The sequence below is a fragment of the Salvelinus alpinus genome, chromosome 7 (genome assembly GCF_045679555.1).
Source record: "Salvelinus alpinus chromosome 7, SLU_Salpinus.1, whole genome shotgun sequence".
Taxonomy (NCBI): Eukaryota; Metazoa; Chordata; class Actinopteri; order Salmoniformes; family Salmonidae; genus Salvelinus; species Salvelinus alpinus.
The window spans coordinates 32,314,631-32,340,196 of NC_092092.1; the positions used below are offsets into that span (position 1 = coordinate 32,314,631).

At 43.5% G+C, this 25,566-nt stretch overlaps 1 protein-coding gene across 3 annotated transcripts in view; it reads left to right on the forward strand.

The window, feature by feature from the left end:
* Positions 1-24,366, forward strand: part of LOC139580828 (LLGL scribble cell polarity complex component 2-like) — a 29,422-nt gene extending 5,056 nt beyond the window's left edge. The window contains exons 2-28 of one of the 3 annotated variants that reach the window (XM_071409884.1): positions 4,289-4,485; positions 6,389-6,498; positions 6,641-6,738; positions 7,373-7,454; positions 8,449-8,564; positions 8,826-8,984; positions 9,156-9,318; positions 9,396-9,528; positions 9,671-9,725; positions 9,865-10,019; positions 10,102-10,313; positions 14,411-14,478; positions 14,652-14,805; positions 15,017-15,121; positions 15,742-15,837; positions 15,975-16,171; positions 16,302-16,449; positions 16,598-16,745; positions 20,580-20,696; positions 20,813-20,979; positions 21,124-21,388; positions 21,507-21,657; positions 21,765-21,787; positions 22,055-22,099; positions 22,434-22,476; positions 22,561-22,619; positions 22,755-24,366. In XM_071409884.1, the coding sequence (XP_071265985.1) occupies positions 6,424-6,498; positions 6,641-6,738; positions 7,373-7,454; positions 8,449-8,564; positions 8,826-8,984; positions 9,156-9,318; positions 9,396-9,528; positions 9,671-9,725; positions 9,865-10,019; positions 10,102-10,313; positions 14,411-14,478; positions 14,652-14,805; positions 15,017-15,121; positions 15,742-15,837; positions 15,975-16,171; positions 16,302-16,449; positions 16,598-16,745; positions 20,580-20,696; positions 20,813-20,979; positions 21,124-21,388; positions 21,507-21,657; positions 21,765-21,787; positions 22,055-22,099; positions 22,434-22,476; positions 22,561-22,618 (3,033 nt within the window). In that variant the 5' untranslated portion in view covers positions 4,289-4,485; positions 6,389-6,423 and the 3' untranslated portion in view covers position 22,619; positions 22,755-24,366. The remainder of the gene's footprint in view (positions 1-4,288; positions 4,486-6,388; positions 6,499-6,640; positions 6,739-7,372; positions 7,455-8,448; positions 8,565-8,825; positions 8,985-9,155; positions 9,319-9,395; positions 9,529-9,670; positions 9,726-9,864; positions 10,020-10,101; positions 10,314-14,410; positions 14,479-14,651; positions 14,806-15,016; positions 15,122-15,741; positions 15,838-15,974; positions 16,172-16,301; positions 16,450-16,597; positions 16,746-20,579; positions 20,697-20,812; positions 20,980-21,123; positions 21,389-21,506; positions 21,658-21,764; positions 21,788-22,054; positions 22,100-22,433; positions 22,477-22,560; positions 22,620-22,754) is intronic. The other 2 variants (XM_071409882.1, XM_071409885.1) reach the window with 2 other exon arrangements.
* The last annotated feature ends 1,200 nt before the right edge of the window (positions 24,367-25,566 follow it).

Consider the following 25,566-nt stretch of genomic DNA (forward strand, 5'->3'; position numbering starts at 1 on the left):
TGAGTCCCATGAATATATTCTTCCTTGAATCCCTGTAATCAATTATCCATATCACTGATTGTAGACGTGGAATTAAGGTTATGGTGTTATTGGTGTCACAAATCCAACCTTACTGGCAGATCAGTGATGAGATCCATTTCTAAAGTATTTGAGGAGTCCGGTCCCATCCGTTGATGCTGAGTGTGAGAGGAGTCATCCCTAAGAATAGGCCTAGCCCTGCAATGAGTGGTTATGGATCAGCTTGTACCAGCGTGACAGCCTACACAGCCGCCCTTCCCTTTTCTCTCTTATTCTCCTTTTTGGACGTTGAGGCCTAAATTTAATTTGTGTGCTGCATTGTCATGCAGGCCGACTCAGTATGAAGGTCTTCTAAACTTTCAGTCCTATGCTCTTGCGTCTTAGGACAAAGGTTAAGAGTCTGTTTGCAAATTCACTGAGAAGCATGACTAAATTATTTGGGGTCAGTGAAACTCAAATGTCCCACTCTTCCATAGTGAGAGAGCGCAGGAGAGGAGGTAGCTGAGCCTCTGTATGCCATGAGCGAGGGAAGAGAGTGGGAGGAGGACGGGAGAGAGGTGTAGTCTCGTCTCAATGTTTTCATGATCACACCACGTTTGCCAACACAGCTAATTCTCCTTGGCTGTTTTGTCTCCTGCACTCGTCAGACAGGTTTTCTTATTGTTTGTGTGTGAGTGAATTAGGCTTTTTAGTTTTATAGACACACTTTTAACACCAAACATGAACTCCCTCTTCTCGGTTAATTAACTACCGGTACTTGTTTTTGCTTATCGGCCGGTTTCATGGGAGTGACTTATTAGTCGTTTTTTTTTCTACAAGCTCTGACATAGCTGGTGATTGCATAAGAACATAAGTAGAATATTTCAGATGCCAGGCATTTTTCCTGGCCACTCGGTCTGAATTACAATGCCAGCTATGTTTAGAGACAGGGCTTAATGTAACTGTCCAGTGTTTCCAGAATTCTATGAAATATGACCTATAATTAATTACAATATGAGTGAAATGTTTTCCTTTCCAAAAAAATTGTAATTAACTCTGTTAAAGCAGCTTTTCTGTGTTGGAATTGTGTGAGCATACCCCAACAACAGAATGGGGTACATGTATACCGGTCATAGAAAAATATGAATGTGAGTAGACTGCTGATTGGTCATCCCTGATGAGGATTTTTTTTTTTTTACGGTCTGTTTTGAGGTTGGGTTTTTGACGTGTTTTCTCTCCAATTTATTTGTGATTTTGGGGGGGGAGAAATGATAGTTACATATCTGGATATTCTTTTCTTTTTTTACGGTGTATCGACAATATCGCAATATTTTGGTGCTAGTTGGCTGTACCTGCACCAGAACTTCTTCATAGCTTGTTCTCCTTTTTAAATATGGAGCCAAATTGTTTTCCGCCGTTTTATTTCCATGATTGATCCAAACTTGTTTTCTCATGGCTCTCTTGTCCCTCTGCAGCAGATATATGGTGAGCAATATGTTTGGAACATCGAATCGTAATACAATCACAGTATCGAATCGCAATACATATGATCTGTATTGCGATTCTCACGATTCTATATCGGCAGCTAGCCTAAGTATCATGATAATATTGTATTGTGAGCTCTCTGGCAATTCCCAGCCCTACAATATATGGTTTGTCCACACATATGAGTATAGAATGAGTCAACAACTTTATTTGAGGATGAGTTAGCCTAACAGAATATGAACTTTTAAAATTAAGATTTTCACTGTAGCTCTAGCAGTAAGTTACTAAGTCTGGTTTACATCTGATGCCCTGTCCAGGCACGTTTGTGTGTATTTTCTTCCCTCTGTACATCCCTCTCATCTCTGATGGTTTGAGTTGGTAGAATGCTGGGAGATTGATGTCACAGGTGAGTGTTGTTAACTTCTCTAGGATAGGTGGGACGGTAGCGTCCCACTTGGCCAAAATCCAGAAAAAATGTAGCGCGCCAAATTCAAATATATTACTATGAAAATCAATCTTTCATGAAATCACACATGAAAGACACCAAATTAAAGCTACACATGTTGTGATTCCAGCCAACATGTCTGATTTCAAAAAGGATTTACGGGGAAAGCAGACCAAACAATTATGTTAGCTCAGTACATAGCCACAGAAAAACATAGCCATTTTCCCAGCAAAAGATAGTAGTCACAAAAAGCAGAAATAGAGATAAAATGAATCACTAACCTTTGATGATCTTCATCAGATGACACTCATAGGACATCATGTTACACAATACATTTATGTTTTGTTCGATAATGTGCATATTTATATCCACAAATCTCGGTTTACATTGGCTCCATGTTTAGAAATGCCTCAAATATCCGGAGTAATTGCAGAGAGCCACGTCAAATAACAGAGATACTCATCATAAACTTTGATGAAAGATGCATGTTTTACACAGAATTAAAGATACACTTGTTCTTAATGCAACCGCTGTGTCAGATTTTAATTTTCTTTAACGTAAAAAGCACACCATGCAATAATAATTCCCTTTGATTATGTTCATCAGAATGCACTGCCAGGAATCCTAGTTCCACAATAAATCATTGTTTTGTTTGATAATGTCCATTACTTATGTCCAATTAGCTACTTTTGCTTGCATGTGTAGTACACGTGTCCAAACGCTCGCGCAGATGCAGGCAAACGTCGGACGAAAACTTCAAGAAGTTATATTACAAGTCGAATAAACTGGTCAAACTTAGTAGAGAATCAATCTTCAGGATGTTATCATTTATATCCAATAAGGTTCCAACCGGAGAATTCTTTTCAGTCTCTATAAGTAATGGAGCGCATGGCGATATCATGAGGGATGCGCGTGACCAAGAACTGGCAATATGCCAGACCACTGACTCAAACACCTCCGATCCGGTCCCACATCACAGTATAGGCTTCATTCAGCGTTCTACAGACTGTTAACATCTAGTGGAAGGCGTAGGAGGTGCAAACGGATCCATATATTACAGGGAATTGAATAGGCGATGAGTTTAACAATGACCAGTCTCAGAATTCTCACTTCCTGTTTGGATTTTTTCTCAGGTTTTTGCCAGCCATATGAGTTCTGTTATACTCACAGACATCATTCAAACAGTTTTAGAAACTTCAGAGTGTTTTATATCCAATAATAATATGCATATTAGTATCTGGGACAGAGTAGGAGGCAGTTTACTATGGGCACGCAATTCATCCAAAAGTGAAAATGCTGCCCCCTATATCAAATAAGTAATAGAATCAGGAGTGTGATCTCCTCCGTAGCCAAGCATTTCTGAAGAATTTTAATATTAATTTTGTTGAAGCCATGACATGCAGTCATATTACCCCAACTTAAAACAATGCTGCTCTCATTCAGTTTGTTTGATCTTTGTCATCAAGAATGACATCATTGTTGTATAAGAGTGAGGCCAGGTAATAAATTCACACCAATGTCAAAACTTCATTGTCTTGTAAATCCTTGACCAAGTTTCTAAAGACTGTTAACGGCCCTTGCTGGTTAGGATAATTGCTGTGTGAGGTGGGTGTTTGTCTGTGTACCTATTTCTCAACACAAGGTCATTGCCCTGCTCTGTCCAAATGGAATTCCTGGGAAAATCCATGTTGGATTTTGCTCAGTTAGTGTAATATAATGGCTATACTGTCCACTCACTGACACGGTGGATGTTTGCCACTTAGTTTCTGTGTCACTGACTTCAGCATAGCATTGTTTTTCCAAGTAATGAACAAATCCCTGCCCTTTGGGGACTTCCCCTAAGCCTTATTGCCAGAATACTGTCCACAGGGTGTTATGAATGGAAATGTAGGCTATGTCTGTTAGGATATGTCATGTGACATACTGCACATGATTCCCTGGCTCCAAACCTGTCTAACTGTACTGTAGCCTTGAATAAGTCATTTTCAGTTTGCTCCATTTTCCAAGCCTTTTGTACTCTGAAGAAAAGAGCGCCGCAAGGAAGCAACAGGAAGAGGTGGAACTTGCTGTTTGAATTGACAGTTCTAAACACTACTGTTCTGATAGTGAGGTTCTAATGGGAGCGTATGGGATGCATAATCACTGGGTAGGCCTTGCCTAACTGTCACACTGGTTGAAATCCTACAATTAATCACCATGTTGTCTGTTTCAGTAATGATGTAGGCTATGGCTTCCTTGGGTCTGTGTTTACTTTGAGCACTGCCATAAGACTGCCGGGTAGTCCTCATATGATGAAGCCACGGTCCTGCTTTTCCATACTGCGGTGTGCCTGCATGTGCGTTATGTGTGTTCCTCCTACAGCTACCCTCAGTTTTCGTCAGCAGAGCAGATTCTTGTCCGTGCCTAGGAAGCCATTCTGTGTGTGAAGCCCTGAAGAGGACCTCCCACCCAGCCTTTGTTAGCAGGCTTAGAGCACTGAGCTGCTTCTTTCTGCTCTGCTGGGCCCTTGGGTCTACATTGGCGGATTCAGAGGAACAGAATGGGTACTAGACCAATGGGTACGACACACATTTAACATGGAACTCTCTTCTATGAAAAAAAAAAAGTATATTACATTTATTTAGCACAGATCTAGGCTCAACTAGGGTAAGCCTACCCTCCCCAAATCCTTAAGCATGCAACTTCATCCCACTCCCTTAGTCTGCAGGATCCAAACGAGGAAGTTTACTTGGTGAGGGTGTGAGTCAGTCCTCCACTATCCCATAATCCCTCACACGCCTAATGACTAACGGCATCTTGCCGCTGATATCAGGGTAATAATAACAAAAGTATGTCTCACTCTGTCTCGAAGACTGAGTCGGCCAAGACAGAAAATACGGTCTCATAGCTTATCCCGGCTCGCAATATTATAATTTGTAGTTTTTATGAAATCATTGTTTACATTTTTTTAAATGTTTACTTTAAAATCATCAAGGACTGAAACACTGGCCTGTTTTTGTGTATTTGTTGTTGTTGAGGGGAACATTTAATTTTAGTCATCACTTAGGGAGACACAGCTTTGAGGTTGAGTTCAGTCAGAGTAGACTGAGGCTTATATGCTGACCTCAACGCCTGCGTCGCAAAATAAATGTGCACATACATGTTATTCAATCATTGCACCCACACCGCTCGCGCGTGGCTGTGTAGTCAGGGTCTAAAATTGAACATGGTTCTATTTGTGACGCTTGATGCACTGCAAGTCCCTCTCCCATCTCCTCGTTGGTTTTTAGGAGCATGTACCCAAATATGAACTGCGGTCCACACTCCAGTTGGTGGTGGTAATGCACCTTAAAGTTGGTTGCCATCCGCCATATTAAGTCTGAAGAAGAAGCCTGGAGGAGGAGAGCTGGAGACTTACTCGGTTTACCCTTTTATCTGGAATAATTGTCGGAGTAGAGGACCTTGTGCATTTCAGGTAAAATAACAACCCAATGTTTATATCCCAGGACAAATTAGCAAGCAACAGCAAGCTAGCTAGCTAAATTGCCAAACATGTTTAAAGCTTTTCGACATATCCCCAAATTAATATAGTTGTTTCAGAGTTAGTTTAGATTTTTCAACCTGCGTGTCCTGATTGCGTGTGGGTGGACAAAAACCAACACGCGTGAGCGGTCTGGTCAGCATGTTAGACCACTGACATTTATGGTCTAACCAACCTGTGGCTTTAACCTCTCCTTCATGGAGTGGGCTTAGGGAATGTGTTGGTATGTGTAGAGATTAAGAGAAAGCTATCCAGTACTCTTCCTTCCTCTTAGTGAAATGTAAGTCGGAGTCCAGGGGTTTTAAATTGTCTGGAAAAGAGAGGAGAGTTGTTTTTAAAAGGGTGTGATCGGGTCATGGTTCGTTATGCCCTAAACGTCACGCAAACGTTATTGATAAAGGAAAGAATGAAAAGCAGACACTAGTTCTTTCTCTCACCTTTCCTCTTTCTCTCTGAAGGGCCTATTTGTTAATGGCAGGTGTGACAGGTGTTTCCATCAGTGTGTAGTAGTAGAACAATGGTCTCTAGTTGAGCCTCCAGTGACCAACCCCTAGCTCTTGTCTGAGATGAGCCTCGCCCCCTCAGGCAGTGTGTGTTGACCATAAACAAGAAAGCGAAGAGTAGGCCATGCTCCTCCCATGGAATTCCTTTCTCTCATCTGCCCGTCTCTGTCAGTGGCCAACACACACCATCTGAGCTGAGTTTTTCCTGGAGCCCTGGTTTAGTTTCCTGCTCTGTCTCTTCACTCTCTTTTCCTCCTTTTTGTTGTGCTCCAGGAAGTTTTCTCCATCTCTTCACCATCTCCACGCCCACGTTCTTCAGATAGTCGAGTGACTGAGAGAGGAAGAGAGTGGAAACTTGTGAATGCCTGTCGTCCTATTAGGCTATTGCACTTTCCCCCCCTTCATGAATCTCCTCTCTCCCACTGTCTCTCTCTGTAGAGGTGTAGCAGTTGGGCCTGTGTGCTCCTGAGAGGATGAAGAGGTTTAGGAGACATGGCCAAGAGTCCCAGAGAGAGCGGATCAAACAGGAGCTCTACGGGTTCAACAAGGTAAGACCAGTGACAGTCAGTCTGATCTGACAAGGCTTTGATCTCTAGTCTTGACAGGAAGGCTATGATCCCAATTCCAGACAATTATCTGGGAATTTGTCTTGCCAGTTTCCATAATTCTCTCGCTCTCTCACCCACCCAGACAGTGGAGCATGGTTTTCCTCACCAACCCAGTGCTCTGGGCTTCAGCCCCAGTCTACAGCTCCTGGCCATCGGCACACGTTCCGGAGCCATCAAACTGTATCCTCTTCAATAGACACGGGAGAGGTCTGTCTGGTTGTGTAGGAGTGCAGGATTTAAGTGTTCACACGTTTGAACCAGTTTGTCTCAGTCTCCCCTCTGCTATAGCTGTCTGTGGTTAGTGTGTGGGTACATGTAGAGTCATTTTTATATTCCCAGGTTGTTGCTCAACTCTGACTACCAGACAGGCACAGTTGCTGTGTGTCTATCTCTGTCGTTGTGTGTGTGTTTGTTTCATCTTACACAATCGTACTCATTGACAGTGTGGAACCAGTCAGTACACTCCCACCATTCACTCCCAGTCACTATGATAACCCTTGTCTCTCTCTGTCATTATAATTAATTCACACAATAGGGGAAATTGTTCTTTTGATAACACAAATTCTATGAATGAATGTATTATTAGCCAAGGGCAGGGCAGCCAGATAAGACACCAAGAAAGACAACAGAAAATCTCTTCTTTCTATAGATGCATGTGGACCGTTTCAGTACAGTAGAAAAATAAGAACCTGTGTCTATGAATGCGTTGGGGGGGGGGCCTGTGTGTACACATCATGCTTTGTGTGTGTCTGTGTTTGCTGCGCATGTGTGTACACTGTGTGTTGGTGTGCCATGTTCTTTAACCTGTGGTCAGTTACGGTGGCCCAGGTGTAGAGTTCATGGGTCTACACGATGAGAACGCTGCCGTCACACAGGTCCACTTCCTGCCACACCAGGTGAGTGGCTGCTCAACACACACGTTGGCAGCACCTTATCACATGCTCCATTCACACCTGCTACTGAAATGATCTTAAATCCAATCGGGCTGGGCGATATGACCAAAATATCATATTACAGTTAAAAATAATAATAATACAAATTACTATTTTATGTTTTTGAATAATTAAGAAACATGAGCTGGCACACACCCAGAAAAATAGTTTGCGTGGAGGTGCTGACTAATGGCGTATAAACTATCAAAATAAAGTCGCACACTCCATATATAAACTCCCAGTAATTTATTGGGTATTTACCACTGTTTCGGCATCACTGTGCCTTCCTCAGGGTAATGTCATGAATACTTGAACCAGGTTATGTAGAAAAACAGCACTATAACTAGCTACGTTTGCTCCGACTAAGTACATTTATTTGCTAACTAACAATTAGAATTAGCAGCTAACAGGATTTAGGCCCCCTTGCTAAGACAAACTAGCCTTTTGCAGATGTAAGAAACACAAGCTAATGGTGTAATTCTGGAATGTTAGTGGATTTATATTAAAAAGCAAAGTGAACATAGCATTGTTATCAACATTGTTGCATGTTCTGTATTAACCATGCAGACTGAATGCAAGTGTCTTGGGTGACGGGACGGGCCTAGTTCTGTGTGGAAAGCGTCGTGGAGAGGGATGACTCAAGTAGCAACTTAAACTATAAAATGGACGTTACACACAGCGTATCACATTTAACAAACCGAACATTCAAATAATGTTATAGAAAGTAACATTAAAAACCCAAACCGGTCCGTGCATCAATACCGCGATATCATAAAATACAGTATACCGCCTAGCCCTAGAATCCAATATGTGGATCTAATCATTGCTGGAAATGTTTGTAGTAAAGCTGTGGCTAACAGCCCCAAAACGTCCTCCTGACAGTCAACGTGTTCCTAACGTCCTCATAACGTGTTCCTAACGTCCTTTTTAACATCTCTAGTTGCTCTCTATTGAACAGGTGGAGCTGGTGACTCTGTTGGATGACAACAGTCTCCATATGTGGACCCTCAGAGCTCACCATGGTGTCTCTGAGCTGCTGGAGATAGGACGCTTCACACTCACTGGACCCCCGGGGTGAGACACACCACCACCACCCCACAACTTCTCTCCTACCCCTCTCAAGCTTTTTTATTTCCTTCACACACTAGCACTCATTGGATTGCCCCGGTAAGAGCACCCACTGTGAGACATGCACAGAACTAGAATGAGATTCTATTTCTATGGTGACATGCACACTTCAGTGGCGAACACGTATGCACCTTAAATAGGGTTTTTCTGTCTGCCACATTCAACCTGTTTAACTTCATCCCATCTTTCTCTCGTTCCCTCCATCAGTGCTCCCCCCAGTGTAACTCGTGTAACAGCGGTGCTAGCCCACTCTTCTGGGGACCTGTTGTTGCTAGGAACAGAGGGAGGACACGTGTTTGTAGTGAAGGTACCAGGCTTCAGAGAACTAGAGGAGAGGAACATCAGCCTGGAGAAAGTCACCAACGGGTACTAACACACACCACACACACTTCCTTTTCATTGAGTCACTAAATTGGAAATATTGGTATCCTAAACAGACGGAAACAACTATTGATTCATGTTTTAAATGCTTCCCACACACGTCACAAACGTATTTGATGGATAATTGTGCTAAAACGGAACCCCCTCATTCCGTAGTGTACCAGAGGATTACGGAGGTCGTAGGAGCCTGGAGCATGTCGAGTCCTTACAGGAGAATCCCGTCAACCCACGCCAGGTTCTGATTGGCTACGGACGAGGCCTCATGGTCATCTGGGACCTGGACAGCCAATCAGCCGTCAAACACATCCCCGCTACACAGGTATACAATGTGTGTGTCTGTGTGTTGGTGTCTGGATGTTAAGAGCTCTGATCTTGACTCCCTGTTTGCGTCCGTAGCAACTGGAGAGCGTGTGGTGGACGGAGGACGGTGGCCATGTTCTCAGTTCCCATAGCGACGGCAGCTACTGCCGCTGGAAGGTGGCTGGGGATGACCCACAGAGCGAGCAGGAGAAGTCTGAAGTACCGTATGGTGAGGACCCCCAAAAAGTCAACAGCACGTTCCTCTCTGTGGAAGCTGACAAAACACAGCAACAAGGATGTTGTTATTGATTGAATGATGAATAGGTTAATTGATGATTTGATAAATTGATTTGTCTCTCTCCTTTGTGTAGGCCACTTCCCCTGTAAGGCCATCTCTAAAATCATCCAGCTGCCGACAGAACAGGGGTGAGTGAGTCTCTCTCTTTCTCCTCCCTCACTCTCGCTCTGCCTGCTCTGTCAATTCATATTTCACATCCTCCATTCTTACACATGAATCCATCTGTAATTGTCTTCTAACCTGGTTCTCCTTTATGTCTATATCCAGGCCTCCGTTCCTGTTCCTCAGTGGCGGCATGCCCCGGGCCAGCTACGGCGACAGACACTGTATCAGTGTGATCCACAGTAAAACACACGTGGCTCTGGACTTCACCTCCAGAATCATCGACTTCTTTGTCATCAGAGACGGACCAGACCATACAGGTAGAAAGGCAGGGGGATACGCGTGCACACACAGGTTCAGAAACACACACACACACAGGCTAACCCCTCTCCCTCTGTACAGGCGAACCCAGTGCGTTGGTGGTCTTAGTAGAAGAGGAGTTGGTAGTGATAGATCTTCAGACTGAAGGGTGGCCAGTCATCCAGACTCCATACCTGGTGCCTCTCCACTGCTCTGCCATCACCTGCTCCCACCATGTCTCTGCTATACCCCTGAAGCTGTGGGAGAGGGTCCTGTCTGCCGGAGCACTGCAGAACACACACTACTCTAAGAAGGTTGGTGACACACACACTACCCAAGCAAGTTCCTGCACCACACACAAGATTTCACTCCACACTGCCTTCACCCAAGAATACCTATGTAAGAATGCTGTTCATTGACTGCAGCTCAGCGTTCAACACCATTGTTCCCTCGAAGCTCGTCACCAAGCTTAGAACCCTGGGACTGAACACCTTCCTCTGCAACTGTATCCTGGACTTCCTGATGGGCCGCCCCCAGGTGGTGAGGGTAGGCAACATCACCTCTGCCACACTGACCCTCAACACGGGGGCCAGTCAGGGGTGCATGCTTATTCCCCTTCTGTAATCCCTGTTCACCCACGACTGTGGCCACGCAAGACGCCAGTACAATTAAGTTTGCTGACGACACGGCGGTGGTAGGCCTGATCACCGACGGCGACGAGACAGCCTATAGCAGGGACTTTCAACTATATTCAGCCGCGGGCCAATTTCTTCTTGAGCGTTTGGTCGTGTGGGGCCGGAACGCAATCACAAATTATTTGTGGACTGCAAATTAACCACAAGAAGCCCAAACAGAGATGTTTCCCTGAATCATAATACTTTAAAACTTTTCTAACATTTGTATATGATTACGTCTTTCTATTATGCATGGGAATACTTGGGAACAGATTTCTTAAATTGAAGTCACTTGGAGCTGATTTCCTGGTGTTTTTACAGTCCAATGCAAATCCTCCCACCCCCCACCGAAAACTTTGGGGGCCAAATAATACCACCGACGTCAGTGCCAGGACAACAACCCCTCCCTCAATGTCAAGACCAAGGAGCTGCAGTGGAGCGACGTCATTAGGACGACAGGGCTGCAGTGGAGCGGGTCTAGAGCTTCAAGTTCCTCTGTGTCCAAATCACTAAGGACTTAAAATGGTCCGCACACAGTCGTGAAGAAGGCGCAACATCCCTCAAATCCTCAAAACGTTATACATTGAGAGCATCTTGACTAGCTGCATCACTGCTTGGTATGACAACTACACTGCCCTCAGTCACAGGGTGGTACGGACAGACCAGTACATCACTGGGACCAAGTTCCCTGCCGTCCAATACCTCTATCAAGTGGCGTGAAGGGAAGGACCGGAAAATTGTTCGACTCCAGCCACACACTTAATTTGCTCACACACATTCATACTGACTCTACACACACTCACATACAATCATCATCATACACTGCCACCACACTGTTAATGATATTGTATATCCTGATGCCTAGTCACCTAACCCCTATACATACAGTACCATTTAAAAGTTTAGACACACCTACTCATTTTTCTGTGTTTTTTTTCTGTGTGGTCCTACTGTTTTCTACATTGTAGAATAATAGTGAAGACATCAACTCAATGAAATAACACATATCGAATCATGTAGCACCAAAAAAGTATTTTAGATTCTTCAAAGTAGCCACCCTTTGCTGTGATCACAACTTTGCTCACTCTTGGCATTCTCGCAACCAGCTCCACCTGAAATGCTTTTCCAGTGGTCTTGAAGGAGTTCCCACATATGCTGAGCACTTGTTGGCTGCTTTTCCTTCACTCTGCGGTCCAACTCATCCCAAAACATCTCAATTGGGTTGAGGTCTGGTGATTGTGGTGGCCAGGTCATCTGACGCAGCATTCCATCACTCCTTCTTGGTCAAATAGCCCTTACACAGCCTGGAGGTGTGTTGGGTCATTGTCCTGTTGAAAAACAAATGATAGTCCCACTAAGCGCAAACCAGATGGGATGACGTAATGCTGCAGAATGCTGTGATAGCCATGCTGGTTTAGTGGCCTTGAAATCTAAATAAATCACAGACCGTGTCACCAGCGACGCACCATCACACCCCCACCGCCATGCTTCACGGTGGGAACCACCCATATGGAGATCATCCGTTCACCTACTCTGCACCTGAACAAAGACACGGCGGTTGGAACCAAGAATCTCACATATAGACCAAAAGACAGATTTCCACTGGTCTAATGTCCATTGCTCATGTTTCTTGGCCCAAGCAAGTCTCTTCTTCTTATTGGTGTCCTTTAGTAGTGGTTTATATGCAGCAATTTGACCATGATGGCCTGATTCACACAGTCTCCTGAAAAATGTATGTTGATTTCTGTTACTTGAACTGTGAAGCATTTATTTGGGCTGGAATTTCTGCAGCAGAGGTAACTGGGTCTTCCTTTCCTGTGGCGGTCCTCATGAGATCCAGTTTCATCACAGCGCTTGATGGTTTTTGTGACTGCACTTGAAGAAACTTTCAAAGTTCTTGACATTTTCTGGATTGATTGACCTTCATGTCTTAAAGTAATGATGGACTGTTTAGCTTTGCTTATTTGAGCTGTTGCCATAATCTGGACTTCGTCTTTTACCAAATTGTATTATCATTTATTTATTTTTTACGTTATTTAACTAGGCAAGTCAATAGGGCTATCTTCCGTATACCACCCCTACCTTGTCACAACACAACTGATTGGCGCAAATGCATTTACCTCTTAAGGATCGGACCCTTTTTTCAATTTTCTCCTAAAATGACATACTCAAATCTAACTGCTTGTAGCTCAGGACCTGAAGCAAGGTTATGCATATTCTTGATACCATTTGAAAGGAAACACTTTGAAGTTTGTGGGAATGTGAAATTAATGTAGGAGAATATAACACATTAGATCCACTAAAAGATAATACAAAGAAAAACGTGATTTATTTTTATTTTTGGTATCTAAAAAAGGCTATAATGTAAACTCAGCAAAAAAAGAAACATCCCTTTTTCAGGACCCTGTCTTTCAAAGATAATTCATAAAAATCCAAATAACTTCACAGATCTTCATTTGTAAAGGGTTTAAATACTGTTTCCCATGCTTGTTCAATGAACCATAAACAATTAATGAACATGCACCTGTGGAACGGTCGTTAAGACAGTAACAGCTTACAGACGGTAGGCAATTAAGGTCACGCTTATGAAAACTTAGGACACTAGAGGCCATCTTCTGACTCTGAAAAAACCCAAATGAAAGATGCCCAGGGTCCCTGCTCATCTGCGTGAACGTGCCCTAGGCATGCTGCAAGGAGGCATGAGGAATGCAGATGTGGCCAGGTCAATACATTTCAATGTCCGTACTGTGAGACGCCTAAGACAGGGAGACTGGACGGACAGCGGATCGTCCTCGCAGTGGCAGACCATGTGTAACAACACCTGCACAGGATCGGTACATCCGTTGACAGTGAATTTCTTTTTTTCTGAGTTTATATTCCAGCCCAGGCGCAATTTAGATTTTGGCCACTAGATGGCAGCAGCGAATTTTCAAAGTTCTAGACTGATTCAATGAACCATTGCATATCTGTTCAAAATGTATCAAGACTGCTCAAATGTGCATATTTTTTTTATTAATAACGTTTCATGTTCAAAACTGTGCACTCTCAAACAATAGCATGGTATTCTTTCACTGTAATAGCCATTGTAAATTGGACAGTGCAGTTAGATTAACAAGAATTTAAGAATTTTATCCTGCGATTATTATTACTTTTTTGTTACATACAACTTCATGCTAATCACATTAGCCAACGTTAGCTCAACCGTGGGGGGGGGCACCGATCCCGTAGAGTTTCAAAGAAGGAAAGAAATTCCCCAAATTAACTTTTAACACAGCACACCTGTTAATTTAAATGTATTCCAGATGACTACCTCATGAAGCTGGTTATTACATGATTCCATATGTGTTATTTCATAGTTTTGATGTCTTCACTATTATGGAATGAGTAGGTTTCCAAACTTTTGACTGGTACTGTATATAACCACTCCAGTATCCCTGCACATTGTAAATATGGTATTGGCACTGACCCTGTATATAGCTAGCTTACTTCGTGTTCTTCTTTCTATTTCAATTTTTTTATATATATGTATATTTTAACTTTATTTTCTAGTTCTACTGATATTGATTACTGCATTGTTGGGAAAGCGCTTGCAAGAAAGGCATTTCACTGTGCATGTGAAAATACATTCTGGTAATTGGAAACTTGAATTGATAGAGCACAAATTGAATTGACTTAAATTCTTTCTCTTGCTTTCATCCTTTTTTTGTTTGTTTTTTTGCATCTCTCCCTCCGTCCAGCCGTGGCCTATGACAGGAGGACAGAACCTGGCCCCAGACCCCCCTCAGAGAGACTTACTGCTCACAGGGTCGGTAGACATTCACAGCTCGTTCATTTCTATTCAGAGTCCTCATTTCAATCCAAGTTATGATCTACATTTTAATGTTGCTGTATGGGGACTGCGAACAGGGTTTCAAAGAGTCAGTCATGTTTTTGTTCCTCTGATTTGTTGATCCTCACAAATGTCTTCTCCTCTCACAGGCACGAGGACGGTACGGTGCGTTTCTGGGACGCGTCGGGGGTGTGTCTGTACCCCATGTACAAGCTGAGCACAGCAGGGGTGTTCCTCACTGACTCAGACCCCAATGACAACCTGAACCAGGGCACAGAGGGAGAGTGGCCACCTTTCAGAAAGGTGTGTATCTGTATAAGTAACATGTAAAGCGTTTCCACCATTCGGTTGTGTGCATAATCACATACAGAGAGCACAAAGGTATAGTGGAGTCCCTGTAGACAAGGTGTAGGTGTGTTTTGTTAGAGAATGTGTCTAGTGAATCAGAATAGATACACTGTCTCAGTGTGTGAATCGGCTATGAAACGTGTCCCCATCCTCTTCTTCCCTCCAGGTGGGTTGTTTTGACCCGTACAGTGACGACCCTCGTCTCGGCATTCAGAAAATCCACCTGTGTAAATACAGCGGCTACCTGACTGTAGCTGGCACTGCTGGACAGGTGAGTTTACCAGGGGAAAACCAACCACTACCCCCTCTGGTGGCCAGTTAGCCTAACTGCCGTGTCTGACATTTTTGGACATTACTGGTATAAATCCAGTCTGTTTTTGTCTTAATTTTACGTTCTTTGGCACGTTCATTTCCTGAGGGTATTTGGGTCACGGACGGTCACACATTCAGTGAACGACACATTTTCCATACCAGGTCATGGCTGCATAGCTCTCTAGTCATTATATAATGTAGTGTGATGAATAAGCCACCTCCTTTAATCAGAATGTGTGGAAATTTAAAGTGATCTCATTCTTTATAGAGCCCCGGATCATCACCGGGAACTCTTATTCCCCTCTTTATATTATCATCTGTTATTAATGAGGGTGGTCTGATTTAGTTGGCTGGCACATATATTACACACACAAGAATCAAACCCACTATTCTGGCATTGTAAGTGCCATGCTGAGCTACAGAGGTCCCCCCCCCCCCCCCCACACACACACACACACACCCACTAAGAGATGTGAATGTCTGAGTGGTTCATATAAGTGTCCGATAAGACTGCCTGTTGGTCCAAAACATTACATGTGATGTTACGGTCTGTCCGTCCCTCACCTCTCCCCTCCATAGATCCTGGTGTTAGAGCTGAATGATGAGGCAGCAGAACAGACTGTGGAGGCCACCGTAGCAGACCTGCTTCAGGGACAGGAGGGCTTCCGCTGGAAGGTAAACGACAACAAACAAAAAAATTACATTAGGAGTGTGTGTTTAAAAACTGCAGTGCAATTTTGATTTAATTGGATTTCGGTTAGCATAAAGAAAAGGGTGATCGATACTTTTCTGTAACAGTCTCTCCATGTCAGGGCCACACGCGTCTGGAGGTGAGGGAGGAGCCGGTGACGTTCCCCCCAGGTTTCCAGCCCTTTGCCCTGGTCCAGTGCCAGCCTCCGGCCGTGGTCACTGCCCTCACCCTGCACTCTGAGTGGAAACTAGTAACATTCGGGACCAGCCACGGCTTCGGACTCTACGACTACCAGCAGAAAAACAACGTTCTCGTCAGGTAAGTGTGTGGGGGGGGGGGGCGTGTTGAGTGTTTGCATGTTTCTGCCTGTATGACTTCAAAATAACGGAAGGTAATGGAGATCGTATATAGACGTGTGTGTTAACCCTTTCCTGTCACTCTCCTGTAGGTGTACTCTGAACCCCAGTGACCAGCTGGCTATGGAAGGTCCTCTGTCCAGAGTGAAGAGCATTAAGAAGTCTCTCCGCCAGTCCTTCAGAAGGATAAGGCGCAGCCGAGTGTCCCTACGCAAACACCATGTCAACAACGCAGCTAAGGTAAACAACTACAAAAATGTATTCTTGGGCCCCAAAAATTTACTGCATAAATCTTAATAGAAAGTTCTTAAGATCACAATTTTTTTGTGCGGTCTGCTTCTGCATTCATCACCAACCCAGTGTATCTAAAACGGGCTTCTGTCTCTAGTTGCAGCAGGCCAATGCTCGTCTAGAGGCGGAGCTAGCTGAGATGGAGTTGGCGCCCGTCCAGAGAAAAATAGAGCCTCGGTCCCCTGACGACTCCTTCACCGGCCTCGTGCGCACGCTATACTTCGCTGATACCTTCCTTTCAGACAGTAAGTCACACTAATGGTTTTGACTTGACTCTTGAGGTTAGTTTTAGTCAGTGGTACCCACTTTCACTTGAAAGTCACCCAGTAAAATGCTACTTGAGGAAAAGTCTGAGACTTTTTTTGGTTTTAAATCTACTTAATTATCCAAAGTAAATGTAATTGCTGAAATATACCTAAGTATCAAAATAAGTTTAAATTCTTTATTAAGCAAACCAGACGGCATCATTTTCTTGTTTTTATTTTACGTATAGCCAGGGATATTCAAACACTCATATCATTTACAAATGCCAGATCAGAGGCAGTAGATGGCCAGGGATGTTCACTTGGTAAGTGCTTGAATTGGACTGTTTTCTTGTCCTGCTAAGCATTCGAAATGTAATGAGTACTTTTGGGTGTCAGGGAAAATCTATGGAGTAAAAATGTATTTTCCTTTTTAATGTAGTGGAGTAAAAGTTGTCAAATTTAAATAGGAAAGTACACAGACCCCCAAAAACTACAAAAGTAGTACCTCAAAGTATTTTTACTTACTTTACACCACTGGTTTTAGTTAGGGGGTGCCAGGTAGATCGTGCCAGCAGAGAAATGTTTGATTTCTCCTTTCTGTTTGTGATTCATTCTCATTTCTGTCAAGTATAGACCAATACGAAGGACTCATGAAAAAGTCAGTCGTGGAATAGAAACTTTTCAGAAACCCATAACATTGAAAGAAATAACTCCAAAACAAGAAGTTATTTTGCATTTTTGTATTATCCCAAAATATATGATCGCACAAACTATCAGTCACAAAATAATTATAACTTAGGTTCCTCAGGAAACGTTCCTTACCTCTGGCTTAAAAATATTTCAAGTGAACCTATTTGACCTCAGTATCTCAATGTTCATCAACAAGCGGTGTGTAAAACCAGTCCCATTCAGAAAACCCATAAACACTTGTTCCCCACAGCAATACAAATTATTAGGATTCACAATATATTATTCCCCAACAACTCTTAGTAACCAAACAAATATGTGGTAGATCACAATGAAAATAAATGAAATACTGTATGTTAAGTTGACAGTTGAGTCTGAGTCAATCCGATCCAACAGTAGAACTCAAGTGGAGAACAACAGATCAACTGAGATTTTCCTGTCATTCCAATCCGTTTAGGAATGTTGGTGGCGTTGTAGCTTTTGTTCAGACACGGCTGTAGTGCACTTGAGTTCAAAACAAAGGTACAGTGCCTTAAGTATTTACACCCCTTGTATTTTACCACATTGTTGTCTTACAGCGTGAATTTACACACACTACCCCGTAATGTCAGTGGAATTATGTTTTTCGAAATGCTTACAAATTAATAAAAAATGAAAAGCTGGAATGTCTTGAGTCAAGTATTCAACCCCTTGCATGGACTCAGTGGTTAACATGATTTCTGAATCACTATCTCATCTCTGTGCTATCTATCTGTAAGGTCCCTCATTCGAGCACTGAATTTCAAACACAGATTCAACCACATAGACCAGGGAGGATTTCCAATGCCTTGCAAAGAAGGGCACCTATTGGTAGAGGGGTTAAAATAATAAAAAGCAGACAATGAATATCCCTTTGATGGTGAAGTTTTTAATATACATTTTGATACACTTTGTATCAAAACACAGTCACTACAAAGATACAGGCGTCCTTCCTAACTCAGTTACGGTAGAGGAAGGAAACCACTGAGGGATTTTACCATAGATTTCTAGAAAACCGTAGACTATATTGACTGAAACTGGTGTTGAGAACACCGTGGTGTAGGCGGGTGGCAGCGGAGTGAGAGGAAAGGGAAGAAAACTCACCTTAGTTATGATAAACTGAATGGTGAAAATATTGGAGCTGTGGTTCACATACTTTTGGTTATTTAGTGTATTTAGTTAATTGATCTCCGGCAGACAAGTAGAAGTGGTAACTAATTCATTCGTTTGCTCATCTATCACCGATCAGAAACATTTAGCATGCGATACTGTAGCCTAAATCAAGTGTTATTTATCTATCGACTCACGAGCCTCACGAGCTATTTTCCTATAGTCCCAATCCCACTGAATCCTGACTCCTGTTTCGCATGAAAATTCCTTACTTTATTCTGTATTCCATAGGTTGCATTATCAAAGCACATCTCACCTATGCATGTCAAAATAATGCTATAACTTTTCCCCCGCTTCTGCGCTGTCTCATTGCTGCCCATGTGAGAGCTTCTGTAGAGAATGTGTGATCAACAAACGGTAGAAGAGTACATATGGATGTTTCTTATTTTTTTTAGCTGTTACCTTGATATTTAAGGAATGTCCTCTTCTCCCCATTATTCATGAGTTGATCTGATATATGTATAATCATCAACTTGATTTAGCCAAGTAGGAGATATTGTCATTCTTTGGAGGTTATCTAACAAGCTAGGCAACTTTGGTCATTTTTACTTTTGTTAGACTGCCGTTACAAAATTTGTATGAACGCTGTAACCTACTCTGGGTGCGCTCTGTGTCGCGATGTGGCGGCAGGTAGCCTAGCGGTTAAGAGCATTGGGCCAGTAACTGAAAGGTCGCTGGCTCGAAACCCCAAGCCGGCTAGATGAAAAATCCTTCAGCAAATTCGCTCTGGATAAGGGCGTCTGCTAAATGACTAAAATGAAAAATGCTCTGAATTCATTGAGGAACATAACGCTCTGAATTTATGATCAGCCTGTTTCGGAATTCACAAGAATGTCATAGTCTATCAAAGTTATTCATTACTAAGTATCAGTTTAATTTACTGTGAAATCTTTACAAAGGGGCGCAGCCAAGCCAACGTTGTGGTGCAACACCAATCTTATTTTGGGAGAACCCTGGCACAGTAACCATATCTTGGGTTTAAACGCTTTAAATGTGTACTTCCAATTTCTGCTGTATTTCCTGGGACTCTGGATAAATATGAATTATTTCCTGTATTGAAACTTATAAAATATTCATCCCTATTGCTGCATACCACTCTCCATATTTTAAAGCATAGTTGTGGCTGCTTCATGTTATGGGTATTCTTGTAATTGTTTAGGACTGAGGAGTTTTCATGATCAAAAATAAACTGAATGGAGCTAAGCACATGCAAAATCCTAGAGGAATACCTGGTTGTCTGCTTTCCACTAGACACTGGGAGATGAATTCACCTTTCTGCAGGACATTAACCTAAAACACAAGGCAAAATCTACACTGGAGTTGCTTACCAAAAAGACAGTGAATGTTCCTGAGTACCCAAGTTAGCATTGACTGCTTGAAAATCTATGGCAAGACCTGGAAATTGTCTAGCAATGATCAACAACCAATTTGACAGAGCTTGAAGAATTTTGAAAAGAATAATGGGTAGATGTTGCACAATCCAGGTGTGGAAAGCTCTTAGACTTACCTAGAAAGACTCACCGCTGTAATTGCTGCCAAAGGTGATTCTAACATGTATTGACTCAGGGTTGAATTCTTATCTAATTAAGAAAAATGAAAGCTAACCTTAGTAAAAAATTATTATTCTACTATGACAGAATATTTTGTGTAGACCGTTAACAGAATTATAATTACATCCATTTTAATCCCACTTTGTAACACAACATGTTGAAAAAGTGAATGGGTGTGAATACTTTCTGAAAGCACTGAATGAACAAGCTTCAGAGCTGAGGGTTTGAAACATTCCTCTCTCGCATCGCTGTTTTTCCACAGCTGATGCTAGCTATTTAATTGGGAGTTAAAAGGGAAGCGCAGCATCGAGACTCACTGAGGCGGTTCAGACTTAAATTTGGAGCTGTCACAACACACACAGACAATGGGCAATGAAACATTTTATGACATCTCATACTGCTCATTCAGGCTCCCACAACACACCCTCTCTGTGGGCAGGGACCAATGGAGGATCAGTATTCGCCTACCAGCTCCGCCTACCGCCTGTGGAACGCAGAGGAGAGGACCCTGTCACAGCACACCCTGGTGAGAACACGCATGTTCTTACACATCGCTCTCTTGCCTCCCTCGTCCACACTTCCAAAACTCTGTTTTAACAACAGACAATGAAGCACAGATCCATTCTCCCACTCTCTCTCCAGCTAAGGAGATCCAGTTGATGCACCGGGCTCCAGTAGTGGGCATCTTGGTGTTGGACGGCCATGGTTCCCCTCTGCCTGAGCCCCTGGAGGTGGCACACGACCTGGCCCGCTCACCTGACATGCAGGGTTCACACAGCCTACTGGTCATATCAGAGGAACAGTTCAAGGTGAGAAGACACACACTACAGCACACACACATCTTACCCACACTCATCTGATGAGGGGACATTCCCCCCCCCCCCCCCCCCCAGGGTTCATAAAGAAACACAAAATGTGTTTATCCTCCAAGATTATCATTTCTCTTTCTCCAGGTGTTCACCCTGCCTAAGGTGAGCGCCAAAATGAAGTTGAAGCTGACGGCCATTGACGGCTCACGCGTGCGCCGGGTGGGCGTGGCCTGGTTCGGCAGCACCCGTACGGACGACTACGGCGAGAGCGGCCTCACCGTCCTGACCAATCAGGGAGACCTCCACGTGGTGTCGTTGCCGGGGGTGAAATTACAGGTCCAGTACCCCTGTATACGTAGGGAGGACGTCAGCGGCATTGCATCCTGCGTCTTCACCAAGCATGGACAAGGTAGGACGAGAGAGACACACACAGTTTACATCTCACAAGCATTTGGCATTTCATGTATTCAGCACTTTCATTCCTCTCATGCCATCCATTTGTCTTACTTGCGCTCTTTCTCCCTCAGGTTTCTACCTGATCTCTCCGTCAGAGTTTGAGCGTTTCTCTCTGTCTGCTCGCTGTGTGGTGGAGCCCCGGTCTCTAGTGGAGGTGTCCTCTCAGACACCCAGCACCACTCTGCCACGGGCGCCGCCGGACGGGGCCTCTGTGGAGCGCAGGTAGACACACTGTTTTTATAGCTGTATTCACCATCGACTTTGGAAGTACTGTTTTTGGCACAATTACCTTTTCATGTTTTACTGAACAGCTGTGTCTGTCATTCCAGAAATTCCACGAGGGATGGCGTGGGTAAGATAACATCCTGTTTGTACCGCTTTAAAGAGCTAATATAGTTCTATCTATAGCTATGCAAATAATACTAAAACATGCACGCGTCAATGCTTAACAGAGTTCTTCAGCAAGCGCACAGTATGAAATGCTCTGTTAGGCTGTCAACCTTTTTTTGCTTGTGCTGATCGGTCTGCGAACACACAATCTACACTCACTGTGTTGTCATGCCGTGTGCTTCTGTGCCCTGATGTGCTGACTGCGTGCTGCGATGCTGTTCGTTTACAGAGAGCTCTAGACGTGTGATGGAGCATGCTTTGCTGAATGACGAGAGTGAGTACCTCAGGAACCACCAGACAACCTTAACAGAACTTAACCTTAACCAACTCCCAACATTTGTGTGAGTGATCCCTGCGGGGTTTGAACCCACAACCTTGACGTTGCTAGCGCCGTGCTCTTACCAACTGAGCCACATCGATATGTGTCTGCTTTGACTGTCCTGTTTGGCATCCGGATGTGTAAACCCGACCAGCAGTCTTGAGTGATTGTCTGCTACACAGTGAACCACAACCACCCCATTGCATGTTTCATGATGACCATCCCAACTCATTGCAACTCATGTCAATCATCATTGTGCATCTGTGGTCTGACGTGTGTTTTCTTACAGCTGTGCTTCAGGAGATCCAGAAATCTCTAGAAGTAGATCAGACGTGAGTATTCACCTCTGAAATGCAACTACAAGCTCTGTTTTTCAGTGTGTTATGCAGGGACTCATTTGTGTGTGTTTGCTACAGGACATTCCTGGAGAATGGGACGAGTGCTCTCGCTGGAGGGAAGGTGCTGAGCAATTGAGGTGAGTTTATGATCACTATCATCAACATTAATCTGCCGGATTATGATACATATCACTATGGTGATGGAATTCAGGTTGCTCATTGTTGGTTCGCTCATCTCTTGTTTTGTCTTTCTCTCTTTCCCTGTTCTTCAGACTGAGCCAGTCATCCCTGTGCCTGAGACATCGTGGAGTCTGCCTAGCGACTCCTGACTCCTGCCTCGCAATCTACACAAACACTACTATTACTACCACTACTGACCACTGGGGCCCCTAGCCCCCGGAGACTCACCCCTGACCCCTAGCATGAGCGGCTGAACCCTGGCCCCTAACCCCAAAGACTGACTCACTGGCTTTGTCACAAATGGCACTCTATTCCCCAAGTAGTGCACTGCTTTTAACCAAAGCCCATAAAACGGGGTTGGTGTAGTGTATGAGGAACAGGGTGTCATTTGAGGCCCACCGCTATAGAGAGATGGAGGGACCACCGCCTGTGCCTAGGGACCAACCACTGTACTGTAATACCCCTGCTACGCTTGGTACCTCTACACCTGCCACACATTAGTAATGATCGTATGGTCATTCCGCTGAAGCGCTTATCCAAAGCCACTTACAGTTCTCACACACACTCACACACAAGCCATACTTGCATTAAACACACCCTAGTCACTCACCCACCCCCTCCTCACGTTCCCTCCTCATCCCAACCCCAGTCACGGCATTCAGCCTTTCACCCTTGAACTCAAGCTGGCCTGTGAAACTCTGATTCGTCCAGTAACAGCCCTGCCTCTGCACATCCTCGCTTGCCTTAGTCTCCTAGAGAGAGACACATAGGGGGGAGGGGGGATGGACTTGTTTTTTTTATTCCTGTGATTCTTTTATTTGTAATGTCATTTTACCTGTGATTTTGTAACCTTTTGTTTTGATTCTGTGTGATTATTGGAGACGTAAAATCTAAATGGATGAGAAACTGTACAAGGGAGCCAAGAATGTTTTTTTTTGTTTGTTTTTTTTAAATCTGTTTTGATTTAGTTTGTTGCCTATGCTGACAAATCATCAAATATATTCTGGCACTCTAAACAAGGCATTGTTTGTAGTGCGAGAGCAACATGGAGTATCAGTGGAATCAGTACTGTTAATTTTGAACCACACAAGATGGTCGAACACCAGCCTGGTAGCCAGACCTATTGTTGTTTTAGCCAGCTTCTCTGCTTTAGCCAACTCAGAAACACATCTGACTACCAGACTAGCAGTTTAAGACCACTGTGCCGTAAAATGTCTCCCCAAGCTTTTGTTGCCAACTGACCTCCCTCCTTACCTCTCCTACCGTCCACGCATTAATGTGTAATAACCAGTTATAACCTGACGTAGGTATTTGTCCTGTGTAGCACATGACGCTACAACTTTCTATGGTGGCTTGGTTTTTAAAATGTTATGTAAACCCTTTTTTGAACACAGCAATGAGTAATGTTATTTAGGAATGTAATTTTAAGATATTGTAGTCAAATGTTTAATATATATGTACTATATGATTCTCTGCCTGTTAACGGTTAGGTGTGTTTTTAATGGGGGTTGGCTGCTATAGTCGGATCTTGCAACAAAATATTTTGGTACTGTTTCTTGAAATGCTGGGTATTTTAGCATTTCTGTGGTCTCTAGAATATATTTTTGTAGTGAATGATGGAGTATGAGAACCCTACTTTTTTGATTGATTACTTTCACACTACATAATGTCCTGCTGGAAAATGAATACATGTTTTTCACAAGAGTTCACGTGTCTGTCTTTCTATGAAGTTCGACTTCATTCACTGCTTGATTGAACTACAGGGTTGCTGCTTCAAGCCTCGCTCTGACTGTTCCCCACTCAACCTCAACAGTCAAAATAAAGTACATCTGATGGCTCTGCGCTTGGGTTCTATCCTGAGCCTTGTGAGTTTGGTGCTGGCAGGTCAAGTGGATAAATTAGGGATCAGTTGTCATACAAGCACAGCCAAGAGTTTTCAGCACCATTATGGAGCAGTGCTTTGTTCACTTATTGCCTGGGTCACAATCGCTTTGCTGGAACTTTACCTCTCTTATAGGACCGCCCTCAAACACCAGGCAGCTCAAAACAATCTATGTTGGTGGAAAAAGGGAGAAATGCATTTAATTTGTCCAAATGTGCCAGAAAAGCACCTTAGCCAATAGGGACTATGATGATCTATGCCAGAATGCTCTGTTCAGAGTTTATTGTACACCTTGTAGCCAATATAGTGCCTTCACGTTGTTGATACATACCTTGCCCATAATTATAATAAATAAAATGCTTGCATAGGTTTTTACAGATAAGTTATATAATGCTATTCAACTGGAAGATGATGAATTTAAGGTGAAATAGAGAAGCGGGAAAATGGAAGGAGAGCATAGCCCTTTAATTCCAGAGCACTGATGGAATCTCTTTTCTGAGAAGGCACTGCTCTTTCATTCTCCATCTCTTTCTCCCTTGTCTGTCACCACCTATTGTCAGTGTCTCCACACACCTGCTCTCACATTTCCTCTCCCTCATTCACCAGCTGCCCATATGAATAGCTGTATATCTGAACGGACTGCCAAAGACAGTTAAATTATTCAAATACTGTGTGTGTATGTTGTCTTTGTTTGGGGTTAAGTTGTGTGTGGTGGTTGGTCAGTGTGTGCGTTTGTTGTCGTTATTGGTGGGTCAATGTGTGTGTAGGTGACACCAGTACTTGAGGACAAGCAGAAACACTTTCTGGACCCCCAGCCATGCCTGAGGATCACCTGAGAGGCCAGGTAAGCTATATCACCCTGATACATCCTCTCACTGCGCTACCCCTGCAGGGTAGAACCATGTAGATTGACCTACAGATAAAACATTGTTTAGATCTCTGCAGTGTAACTTTATCCATCTGAGATCAAACATTTATAGCCACTTAGGATGTTTCATTTGTGTTTTGTTTTTCTATATGAT